General features: G+C 34.3%; 1 protein-coding gene across 1 annotated transcript; it reads right to left on the bottom strand.

Moving 5' to 3' along the window:
* LOC120068201 lies at positions 1-4,034 on the bottom strand. Its single transcript, XM_039019911.1, has 4 exons — positions 3,693-4,034; positions 2,310-2,457; positions 1,659-1,752; positions 1-490 (listed from the first exon to the last, which is right to left on the bottom strand). Exons 1-4 carry the CDS (start codon positions 3,878-3,880, stop codon positions 222-224), a joined length of 699 nt encoding a protein of 232 aa, XP_038875839.1. The 5' UTR covers positions 3,881-4,034; the 3' UTR covers positions 1-221.
* Positions 4,035-12,803: the final 8,769 nt, after the last annotated feature.

The following is a 12,803-nucleotide window of genomic DNA, read 5'->3' as shown; positions in this document are numbered from 1 at the left end:
TAATATCCAAAAACAAGCAAGACTAATATAAAAAAGTATGATTCTGGTGTTATGATATTAGGGAAACACGACTGTATAATATTAGGGAAACACGACTCACGGTGACGTATGAATATTATGTTGCAATTAGAAGTAAAGAAGCTCAAGGAAGCTTCTTACAATTTAGCTTAAATAGAAGTATGAGTACAACCATGGTCAGCAGATGTTGTATGCCGCCGATTTTATGCCATCTGAACTCGAGCAACGATCACAATCAACAGGATGACTAAGGACAGAAAGAATGAAGATTGGATTTTTTCATCTATCTCATCTCTTTTCTCTGCCTTCAGTTTCTCTTTCCCAGGAAAACGAAATGCATTGTTCAACAGGAACACAAAGTTTTCGATCAGCTCCCTGATTTTTGTGAGTGACATTAGCAAAATCCAGCTTAGAATGGCATTACCAAAGTCAGGTCCCTGCTTGGAGCTCTCAGGGTTTCCATTTCCACCTTCTGAAAGTAAGAGAACAACAACAACAATAATAATATAAACAATCCAAGTCTTGAAGCAAAAGAGACTGAAAGAAGGTTGGATCTCTTTAGCATGCCAATCATTCCAGATTTTTTTGCCATCCTCAATTGAAATAAAACTTCAATTTTAAGGTTGAAAGACTGAGAGAAGAGTCCACTAATAGTTCATTACCAAGGTTTAAACTCACAGAGTGGCTTGCTCACATCAGCTTGGTTGGTATCCAAAGAAGATAAAATTTGTTATTGTGGAAAACAAGAGACTGAAGAGAAAAAGATAACAAAGGGAAGTACATGTACTCAAATATCACTTCCCAGAACTCAAGTACTCAACTTTATCCCCTCCACCTGTAAGAAAGTTTGGATTTTCCTTGTATTAATATGAATTCAGCTTAATAATTCAGTCTTCCCTCTTCTAAGTTATCATCAAATCCAGGAGCAATCAGACCATACCATACAGTGGTTCTCTACTTTAAAAAGTGCTACAGTCAATTAGCAAGACGAGCTGATTCTTATCATTCACATTACTGGAACCTAGGCCAACCAGGTCCATGGGAGGTCAGTTAGCGATGTTTAAGGGTGCTTCTTAGAAACAGTTTCCATTGTTTGCTTAACGAGCGGAAAGAGTTCCATGGATTCTTGTTTTTCTTCCATTTAAGTCTTGTTTGGATTGTTTAGTTTCAGTCTTCAAGTATTGCTCTTTTATTATTGTTGTTATTATTTTGATAACAGGGAGTCGGAGCTTAGCTTCCCTATACCCGGGGGCACTCAAGACCACCCCAAGGCCCAGACACGAGAGACATCATGGAGTTTTGGCATTAAGCTCACCTAAAGGTTCAAACTTGGGACCTCTAAGCTAAGTCATTGCCAAAACTGTGGCCTTTTAATTGAATATATACATTTTAGATGAGTTCTTTGTTTCCTTGGTTTGATTGTAACTCCACAATTTCAATGAAAAGTAATGTTCCTTTCTACACAAATAATAATCAACAAATAAATCAACTGCTGCACTTAAGGAAAATATTCTGTCCCAAAAATTTGGGGTATTTTTCCACCATGCCACTAAAATAATTAAGATATATAGGCTGCATACAGCCAATAATAAAGTCGTTCTATCACATAGTAACTAAGTTTGTCAGAGTTCACTACAAACCTGAAGAAGGTAACTCCTGGAGCTTCTCTACGATCCCATTGTTTCTAATAGCATTCCAAACATCTTTGTCCAAACACAGTGAAATTACCAGTCCCTAAAATAAACGGAGGTACTTGAAAAAGAGAATTTCCAAGAAAAAAACGTACAACAAAGGAAGATGTTTGGGTATATTCATTTATGTAAGTAACATTAAATTAACAATTTGAAAATTCTTGTCATGTTTGTTGCAGTCAGAAGGGGGGAGTCCCCAGTTATCCTTTTTTATTTTTATTTTATTTTATTTTATTTTTTTGACAGTTTGGAAGTGGCAGTTGCAATAGAAATTTAAGTTCTTTTGCTGGTCTTTTCAACTTTAAGGTATAAATATATCTAAAATGTTGTGAAGGAGATCCAAATATGTTTTTACAGCTCAGTTGGCATATGTTGTGCAGAAATTTGCTGTCCATTCGTAAATCGTAATTAAATTATATTTGGGAGGCTTTTTATGAGAATTTTTTTGGAAAGAGTTAAGATGTCAATGGTAAGTTAAAAGAAGAAATGGTTGAGGTTTCGTTGTGCTATTAGGTTGCTTTTGAGATGCCTGAAAATTTTCTTTCTTTGATCCTAGTTATGTTGTAAGCTTTCACTATGTCAAAGAAAGTTCTGTTACACCTTGAATGTAGGATCTGTTAGCAGCCATTGAAGACCTTTACAAAGTAATCGATAACCACGAGAATGCAAAATGCTTGAATCACAGGAGTTCATCAGCGGCTGAAGCCATTTTGACACCGATCCAAGTGAAAAACTCTCCTGCAGCAAACTGATTAATATTGCAACTCCATGAGAACTTCTTATCATGACAATAACTTCTCAAAAACAAATTTAATTCTGAAATTCTAAAACCAAGAATGAGGTAAAAATGGTACCAAAAAAAAAAAAAAAAAAAAAAAAAAAAAAAAAAAAAAAAAAAAAAAAAAAAAAAAAAAAAAAAAAAAAGAAATAACATAAACCATCTTCCACAAGAAAGATCCTACACCATGTTACCATAGAACACATTCGTGAATAAAGAAGTTAGGATTCCTCTTCCTGCAAGCAGAAAATCCCCAACAATAACACAAATATCAAAGAAATTCACAAGGCAAACACCCTTGTGATTATATTCCTACTTCAGAAAATTCAGTAATACAATATCAAGATATAACTAGAACAAGTAAAGGTAGATGAACAAGCTCCTTAGCATATTTTAGAGGACTAAGAATCCTCTCCCAAGAACCAAACACTCTTCTAAATTCTTCACACCTCTAGTCATACTCTCTCCTACTCTTTATAACCCAAAAACCTAACAAACTTAATATCTAACTACTAGAATGTCCCTTACTACTAATCATACTAATTATCCCAATATAATTGTAACTAGAGTCTTACAGAAAAACTAAAGCCATGATAAACAACTCCCTAAAAAGTGTTGAGCCAAATAGATATCCTTAATCTTCAAGTTCTCCTTCATTTTGTTTATCTCATAAATGTTCCAGGGACAACATATCCATAGAGAAAATTGTCCAAAGATTTCAAAGGTCACAATCTCACAAGAGATCATGGGTTCAATCTATGACGGCCTATAGAGTCAGACGGATTTTCGCAAGATTAGTTGATGTGCGAATAAGCTGGTTGGACACTCACGCATATCAAGGGAAAAAAACTTAACACATCTCCACATCAGTATCTGTATGATAGTTTGTACAAAGTCAAAAACTTAATGAGGTTTTCTATAGTTTTTCCTCTTACTTGCCCTTTCAAATTGTCAGAGGAAAAGTAGGATGAGCTTTATGAGTCCATACGTGTGTGAACAGTATAAAACAAGAAATGAACGATTCCAGTCCAGATTTCTTCTCTTCCTATAAACCTAAATCCACAAAAAGAATCACACACAATTCACACAAAGAAACCCAACAAGATTTGGTAGTCTTCAATCTCTTGCCCAGATGACAAAACAGGAACCCAATAAAACAAGAACAGATACCAAAAAATACAGAATCAAATGTAATAGAACATCACCTCTGAAGTGCAGCAACTGCAGCATCAACTTCAACAGGTGATGGAACAGGTCCCAAATCAATTTTGGGAAGACGTGTCCCAGCTTTTCTATCTATAGCTTCGATTTCTCTTCCATAGAGTAAGCTGTTGCATGTATCATCACTGCAATTGCTGGTGGATGAAACTACAGACGGTGATTTGAAGTCCATCGGAGAGGAAGAAGTGGGAATGTGTTGGGAGTGTAAATGTGGAGAGAACCTGAAGGATTGTCCCAAAATTGATAAGCCGTCTGATTTTTTTAGTGATACGGTAAGCTTTCCGTACAGGAATCTTACTTTTTCTGTTCTTAAATTCCCAGAAAATGTCTGCAACGCTAATGAAACTTCGGTCCATATGTTCGGATGCCAAATGACGTCTTTTTTTTTTTTTTCTTCCCCTTTAATTAATTAATTTATTTTTAATATCAAATAACACTTTGTTGACGTCATGGAAGCGGATTGTCCAAATTCTCATTTCTCATGAAATTTAATATTTTCAGAAAAGAAAGAACAACATATGCGGTTACGAAATCGACAAAAAAAGAATCGTAGAGATAGAGAAGATCGACACACAAAGGCATTCCAACATATGCATTTGAATAAATTACATCATGCTTAATTAAAAAAAAACTTAGGGTTTCAAAAACCCTTACCTTTGAAGACTTTCTTCAAGAATCTCTCGATCAAGATACGAACACTACGTAGAGAACCCAAATGAGGGAATAAATTATAAATAAATCATATTTATATTAAATTTAACAATTATGAATCCAATTCATATAATTAATATTTCAATCATATTCAAATATTTATTTTCTCTCACTAAAGCTATAATGTATCAAATATATTATATAATTATACCACATATAATTAAAATAACTTAATTATATCATATATAATTAAATCCCTAAATTAATTTGAACAATTCAAATTAATCCAAAAACTGATTCTCATTTAATCCCATTGAGCTATCAAGGGGACCTCATGGACCTGTAGCTTGAAGCTCCAACGATACATGAATAATTAATCAAACTCTTTAATTAAATTGTTCATCATCTGTTAATTGTCGGATACTCTACTAAAGACGGACAACTGCACTCTTCGCATTACGGATATATATCTGTGTCCATTGGATATAACCAATCAATAATATGATGACCATTCACAAATTGCCCGTAAGTACAACTGGAAAAAATTACCGTTTTGCCCCTGTAGTTACATCTAACTCCTTAAGTATCATCGATCCCTCTAATGAACAATAGATTATAGTCCAACTATGATTGAACCTCTCTCGGGCTAGGAGAGGGTGTGGTCTACATTGTTCAAGCCTCAGAATCAGCCTTTAAGGGAACAATTTATCTACTTATCCCGACCTCAGGGAAGGAGTGAATTCCTTCTTGTGTAGCTATGTTCCTAGCTCCCCAATCAGACGAATCCCCCAAATGGTAGGATTATTGAGTCGGCGATCTGGTCACTCTCACCCATACAAATCAAAGGACCGCCCTCATAAGCAGGAGTTCACAACTCACTCAAGATTCAGGTCATGTTACCTAGGTCATCCTGGTGAAATGTAAGTCTCTATTATGAATAGTGTTATATAATGAGACTAAACATTTCGTGGTTCGGTCTTATACAAACTCCTTTGTATAGAATATCCCTACTCTCATGTCTATACATGAATGATCAGGATCAGATCATTTGTAGCACTTTACAACAATTGTAACACCTTAAAGTAGGCCATACTCATAGTGTCATCAAGATAAGGTACCCAACCTTATCCATCTACTACAGACCATTTATGTTATCATTTAAACATGATCCACCCGTATGTCTCTACATACATGTTTAAGCTACAATATAATCTTGGATGTTAGTGTATTGGTTTGTGGTTAATGCAACAAAAATATGGAGTAAAATATCATATATTTTATTAAATAGACAATGAGTTGTTCAAAACATTTACAAACTATAGAACCCTACGAGATTTAGGGCATCAACCCCAACACCATATGCTTTTATTGAAATTTCTTCAAGCGTAACGACTTTCTTGTGTCGCTCATTCCATCTTCGATAATCCAAATGATCTTGTTGCATTTGAAATCTATCAAACATTCCTTGCAAAACCACCATCTGCTTCTGATAAAACGAAGCTTTTGAGTAAGTGAATTTAATCTTTGTCGCACATGTTGTGTTTGTTTAGGTTTTGGGTTGAAATCAGTCAGCAGTTTTAGGGTTTAGTAATTGGTCATGTCTTTATGATTCTTGTTTGTTTTTTGAGTTTCGATGTGTTCTGTGGCATTGAGGACGAAAACGAGTTATAGTTAGAGCCCGATAAGGTGAGGGATGTTAAGGGACATGGTTTAGTTAAGGTGAGTAAGATTGCGAGAACGAGATCGATGATAGCATAATAGGCGAGAGTGATATTTGCAAGAGCGATATATGCGAGAGAGAGACAAGCTAGATTGAGACAAGCGAGAGTGTTACTAGCGAGAATAAGACTAAAGAGACTTAAACAGAATGTATGTTTACTGATTCGTTTTTTTAAGAACCTGTTAATTGATAGATTGAATGTTCATTTCATGCAAGAGTAATTTAAGTTGTCAAAAAGTTTCAAAATACATGAAGTTGATAAGTTTTTGGGGCAAATAACGAGTTTGGCCTACATTGCGAATGCCAATAAGACTGTGAAGGAAAAGCATACCCGATGATAGTTAGAGATGTTCAATAGAACAATTTTTGGGCAATTCATAGACATTGACATTGTATCTAATAGCCCACTTGTCTACCATATGTTGTTGAGGAAAGTGAAGAAGAAGAGAGCCGACTCGATCAACTTCTCTATTAGAGGAAAGGTCGACACATTTTCGAAAGACATTTTTTTGTTGATTATTGGTTTGTAGCAGTCCCCTTCGCGATTTGTTCGGAGTGAGTCCTCACAAGAACTTGTAACGAAGTACTTTGGTAATCGGTCGGCTTCGGTTATTCTACTTCAGTTTACTAGAAGAAGAATACAAGAAATTGGAATTCAAAAACGATGATGATGCTGTTAAGATCACCTTAATGTACTACACGGAGGTTGCAATGATGAGAAAGAATAAGCAGAAAAGTGCAGTAGAACGTAGATTATTTGAGGATGTTAAAGACATAGATTATTACAACAGTCTAGATAGGAGTACAATGATTTGGGAGAGGACACTCAATGCCCTCAAGACTGCATTAAATGATAAGGTTGGTCTATACAAGGATAAGGTAAAAGGAAATAAAAATTATGTTTTAAAGTACTCTCTGTGTGGATTTTCCCAAGCATTCCAGGTATATGTTCCTTAACATAAGCTTATCGTTAGTTTAACATTACCATAGTTCTGAATATGTGTTGTTTCATATTTAGGTATGGATGTACGAGATCCTATCATCGGTAACGGGGAACATTGTCACTTGAAGGAATGAGATAATTATGTCTTTTATATTACGATGGACATGCTCACACTCGGTGTCCTTCAAAGTATTGTAGAGAGAAATTTTTTCATCTCGAAATGTAAGTGTACTTTAGCCACAATATGTTTATTTGATTTTTAAATTGACACTAACCATCTTACTAAGTTGGGCTATTAATACAGACAAAATTCAAAATGATATTGTCATGTTCGATACTGAGAAGGAGTTTCGAGACACCCTAGTAGAGAGACAGGCTGTAATACAAGTATATTCCAATGTCGAGAGTTCAGAAAATTTAGGTAGTTATGAAAATGGTGGTAGTTCGGATCGGGGCGATAGTTCAGAAAGTGGGAATGGTGGGGACAGTGATGACCATAATGGAGGAAACGATAATGAGCAGGAAGATGCTCAAAGTGGAGATGTCCCATAATTCGATATCATCTTATCCAATAATTCCCCTGTTCATCGATTTTCATAATAATCCAAGTGTAACATTCTTCGAGATGTCCAATAATTCCCCTATTCATAAAATCACGACTAGATGAGGCCTCTAACATGTTCTCGCAAGCACGTTATGGGTAGTAGCCGATATTCTTTAGTTAAGAAATTAAAACAATTTACATTATTAGACGTCGTGTTGTCGTATCCTTAATTTGTTTGGTAAACCCGTGTCCACCTTTCAAGACTGATATCCTCCAGATATTTCATTACAACACCACCTAAAAAACTACGAAGTTGGTCCCAGTGTAGAACTATGACATACAAAATGCCCTGGTTGCATCCTTGAACATCCCAATAATCGTACTTGAAGGGATAAAAAAGCATGCAACGGAAGTAATTAGAATCAATAAGTACTCTAATTACATTTAATTTGAGTTCTAAAAGCATGCAAAACCAAATTTTCCAGAAAAGGGTTTCAAGAACATTATACCTTTGTAGAATCCTCCAAATCCAAGCTGCCCTCCACGAATTCTCAGCTTGAATACCTCAGTGAATTACCAAGAGATTTTCTGTACTATTCTCAGCCTTGAATCTGAGTGGTGGAACTCTTAATTGAGATGAATTGTGAATGGAATTAGAGAGAGTTTGAGAGAAGAGAGTTCTTCAGAAATTTTCAGATTTCCAACAACTCTATCAGCTTCATCTCACAAAATTGAAGTTTTTTTTATGCATCTCATGCATGTAAGCACTAAGGAGTCTCAACCATGGCCAGCTCAATTTGTGTTTGGTAGTGGGCTAGGTGTTTGGATGGAGATGAATCCACCAAAACATCCAAAACCTTGGATGTTTCCATTATCTCCTATTTTAATTTTCAATTTACATTTTAATTTCTAACTTTAATTAATTCAAAATTAACTAAAATTAAAATAAAAAAATAAAATTGAATTCTTATTTAATTAATTCAAAATTTTATAAATCAATTTCTCAAATTGAATTAAAATCGAAAATTAATTTGATTTTAATTAATTAAAAAAATTGAATTAATTAAATAATAATTTAATTGTTGGGTTTTATGTCCTAAAACTCGCAGTTTGTAAAATGATAAACATTTTCTATAATCAATATACTTATTATAGATTTCATAAATTGTATGAAATTCTAAATCCAATAAACTAAGACCCATGATTATTGTATGAGTACTTGAACTTTATGTGGAGACATAAGAGTGGATCAGGTTCGAATAAATAGTCAAAATGATCTATGGTACATGAATAAGGTTGGGTATCTTATTCTGGTAACACCATTAGATGCGGCCTACTCTGTAGTTGTTACAAAGAGTTATAAAGTGCTACATACGATGTGATCCTAATTCATACATGTTATGACATGAGGAGTGGGAACGTCCTATGCAATGAGTTTGCATAAGATCAGGACCAAGAAATAAGTCACTCTTACTTTATAACGTTGTTTACTGTTTAAGACTGACTGTTTTGCCTAGATGACCTAGGTAACTCGATCTTAATCTTGAGCTAACTATGAACTCCTGTTTATTCGGGATTGCCTTTAGCTTTGCATAGGTGAGGGTTGGCTCAACAGCGCCGGCTCAATAAGACTCCCATTTCAAGGATAAGACCAAATAGATAGTTAGGGACATAGGGTGCGAGACGGAGTTCACGCCTACTCAATTTAGGGATAGGAGAAAGGTTGTTCTCTAAAGTACTGAATCCAGGTCTTGAACAAGGGGCCCCACCCTCTCTTGGGCTGAGAGAGTTTGGTTTAGTGATTGGATCACAAACCAGGTGTTCATTAGAGGATCAGTAGGGACTTGAGGAATAAGATGTAATCTGGGGGTAAAACAGATATTTGACCCAACTGTTATTACGAACAACCTGTGAAGGGTCGATTTGCTGATTATGATTAAATCATGTGGACATAATATATCTACAGTGAAAGGAGTGCAACTATGGGCTTTAGTAGAGTGACCCATTAGTTAACGAATGAGGATTAATTTGGTTTAATAAGTTTAGTCAATTAATCTTGGATCGTTGGAGCCCATGTAGGTCCACGAGGTCCCCCTGTAGCTCGTAACGGACTAGCTCTAGAATAGTGTGATAAGTTAATTTGAAACGTTCAAATTAGAATTAAGAGAATTAGTAATTATATGAGATATAATTACATGTTTAATTTGAGAATTAAACAGAATAGGAGAATTTATATATTTAAATATGATTTAAATATATAAAGATGTATTTGTGTAAAAATTAATTTAATATTTGATATTAAATTAATTAAGTTTTATTTAAATTTTTTTCAGTTTTAAAATCAAAATGAATTTTAAAATCAAATTTTTATTTTTGAGATAAAATTGAAAAAGAGAAAACAAAACACAAATATGGAAAAAGCTTGTTTTCCATTATCCATCTTCTAAGTAGCTCACATAAATAGCATCTTCTTTGCCTTGTCTTCTCCAAATATGAGTTGCAACTCATGCAAGTCTCTCCTTTGCATGTTGATCTGCAATATAGTAAACAAATTAAAGTGAAATTCGAGCATGCAATCAATAGAGAATTTTAGAGAAATTTCGGTTTGAAGAAAGGGTTCTTCACCTAGATTGCTGCTATGAGCTTTTCTTCTTCATCCCTTGATTCAAGCTTATTTTGAGTCCCACAACTCAATATAGAGCACTAAGAGAATAGTGGAGAAGATCTTGAGGTGGTCTACAACAAGATTTGGAGAAGATAGCAGCTGGAGAAGGAGCTTTGAAGAAGTTCCACAAGAGATATGTCTTGAAACTCACTTATTTTCTGCAAGAACATGCTTTATATTTTGCCAAAATTAGTGAATTAGAGTGCTTAGATGATCCTCGTGCTTTTGTTGTTGCTGATACAATCCTACATTAATATCAAATATTAAATTAATCACACACCTAATTTTAAACATGAATCCTATTCATTTAATTAATATTTAAATATTATAAACTCTCCAATTTCGTTTAATTTCGATAAATTAAACGTTAATTAATTATATCAAATATAATTATACAAACCCTAATTTGAATTTGAACTATTCAAATTCAAACCCTAAATTCAATTTGAACATTTCAAATTGAAATTCAATTTGAACACTTCAAATTGAAGTTATTCCAAATTCACTCAATTTACTACTCCAAGATGTCATATTTTACGAGCTAGTAGAGGGCCCTTATGAACCTACAAATCATGAGCTCCAATGATTTGAGATTAATTGGTTAAAACTCTTTATACCAAATTAATCAATATTCCTTAACTACCGAGTCACACCACTATAGCTCGATAGTTGCACTCTTCTCATTGTAGATATATTTGTATCCACTTGATTTAACTATAATAAAAAAATCGACCATTCACAGGTTGTTCGTAATAATGGTTGGGTCCATAAGCTATTTTACCCTCAAAATTACATCTAGCTCTTTAAGTTCCACTAATTCTTTAATGAACAATTAGTTTTTGATCCAATCACTAAAGCTAGTCCTTTCCGGTCCAATGAGAGGGTGGGGCCCCTTGTTCAAGATCTGGATTTAGCACTTAAGAAAACAACCTTCCTCTTATCCCTAAATCGGGTAGGTGTGAATTCCTTCTTGCACTATATGTCCTCAGCTATCTACTCGGTCTTACCCCTGAAATGGGAGGCTTATTGAGTCGACGTTGTTAAGCTAACCCCCACCTATGCAAATATAAGGATAATCCCGAATAAACAGGAGTTCATACTTAGCTCAGGATTAAGATCGAGTTACCTAAGTCATCTAAGTAAAAAAGTCAATCTTAAACAGTAAATAGTGTTATAAAGTAAGAGTGACTAATTTCTTGGTCCGATCTTATGGAAACTCATTGCAAAGAACGCCTTCACTCCTCATGTCAATACATGAATGAACCAAGATCACTTCGTTTGTAGCACTTTACGAAAAATTGTAACAACTACAGAGTGGGCCGCATTCGATAGTGTTACTAGAATAAGGCACCCAACCTTATACGTATACTATATACTATTTTGACTATTTACTTGAACTTGATTCATCTTTATGTCTCTACATAAAGTTCAAGTATTCATATAATAGCCATAGATCGTAGTTTATTGGATTTAGTCTTTACAAGTGCAATTTACAAATTCAATAACAATTTTATTGAAGAAATGTTGAATAACATTTTTATTGATAATAGAAAATGTGTAACTTTACAAACTGCGAGTTTAGAACATACAACCTAACAGTATTGTCTTTAAAGTTTCAAATAATGTTATTTTCTATGTGGTACTGCATAATCCATAAAATGCAGTGGAAAAATTATACGAATAACATTGCCCATAGATATAATCTGATCTGACACGAATACAAAGTTAGGGGGTCTCCAAGAGTACACTTCAAATTCAACATAAATCATTTCCGTGCTTGATCGATTTCATTATCCACTATGACATATGCTAGTGGGTATACTTAATTGTTACTGTCCATGGAAACGTCGACCAACATGGTACCTTTGTACTTTCCTCTCAAATGCGATCCATCCACAATAATCATAGGTTGACAACTTGTAAAACCTCTAATATAAGGCCCTAATGCCATAAACATATACTTGAAATGCACATCATCTTCAAATTTGATTTCAAACATTGTATCTGAATTCTCTATTTTTCACGCTTTTCTATAAGCATGTAAAACGACGTGTGTCTTCTGAAGTACCCTATTGAGAGCATAGGCGGTTTCTCTTACACGCCAAGCTTTGTCGTAGCTTATGTTTATGCTATACTCTTTCCTCATATCTTCAATGATGTGATGTGGTTTATAAACACGTCCTATGTCTATAAACTTGACTTTGATTAGCTGGCCAACTACCACAGTCGTTACTTGTCTATGGTCTTGTAAGGATACAAATGTATGTTATGCTGTGTATGTTTTGTATTACTTATGCACACTACATGATGGATGAATGAAATGCAAGTTCATGTCCCAGAAACGGCACCATAAACTTGTAATAATAATTTTGAATCTTTATTTATTTATTTATTATTTATTATGCATGCACTGTGATGATAGATATTATGTTACAAGCTCATGTTGCCATAAACTTGTGCGAATATAAATGGAATGTTATCTATCTATTGCACTGATGAATGAATGAAAGTGATGTTGTGCTATGTGCTCAAGTGCTTTATGATAAAGATACTTTGCGACACTACGTTCTAA

Source organism: Benincasa hispida, chromosome 12, assembly GCF_009727055.1.
Source record: "Benincasa hispida cultivar B227 chromosome 12, ASM972705v1, whole genome shotgun sequence".
In the NCBI taxonomy this organism is placed as follows: domain Eukaryota; kingdom Viridiplantae; phylum Streptophyta; class Magnoliopsida; order Cucurbitales; family Cucurbitaceae; genus Benincasa; species Benincasa hispida.
This window is presented reverse-complemented; position numbering and strand designations above follow the sequence as displayed.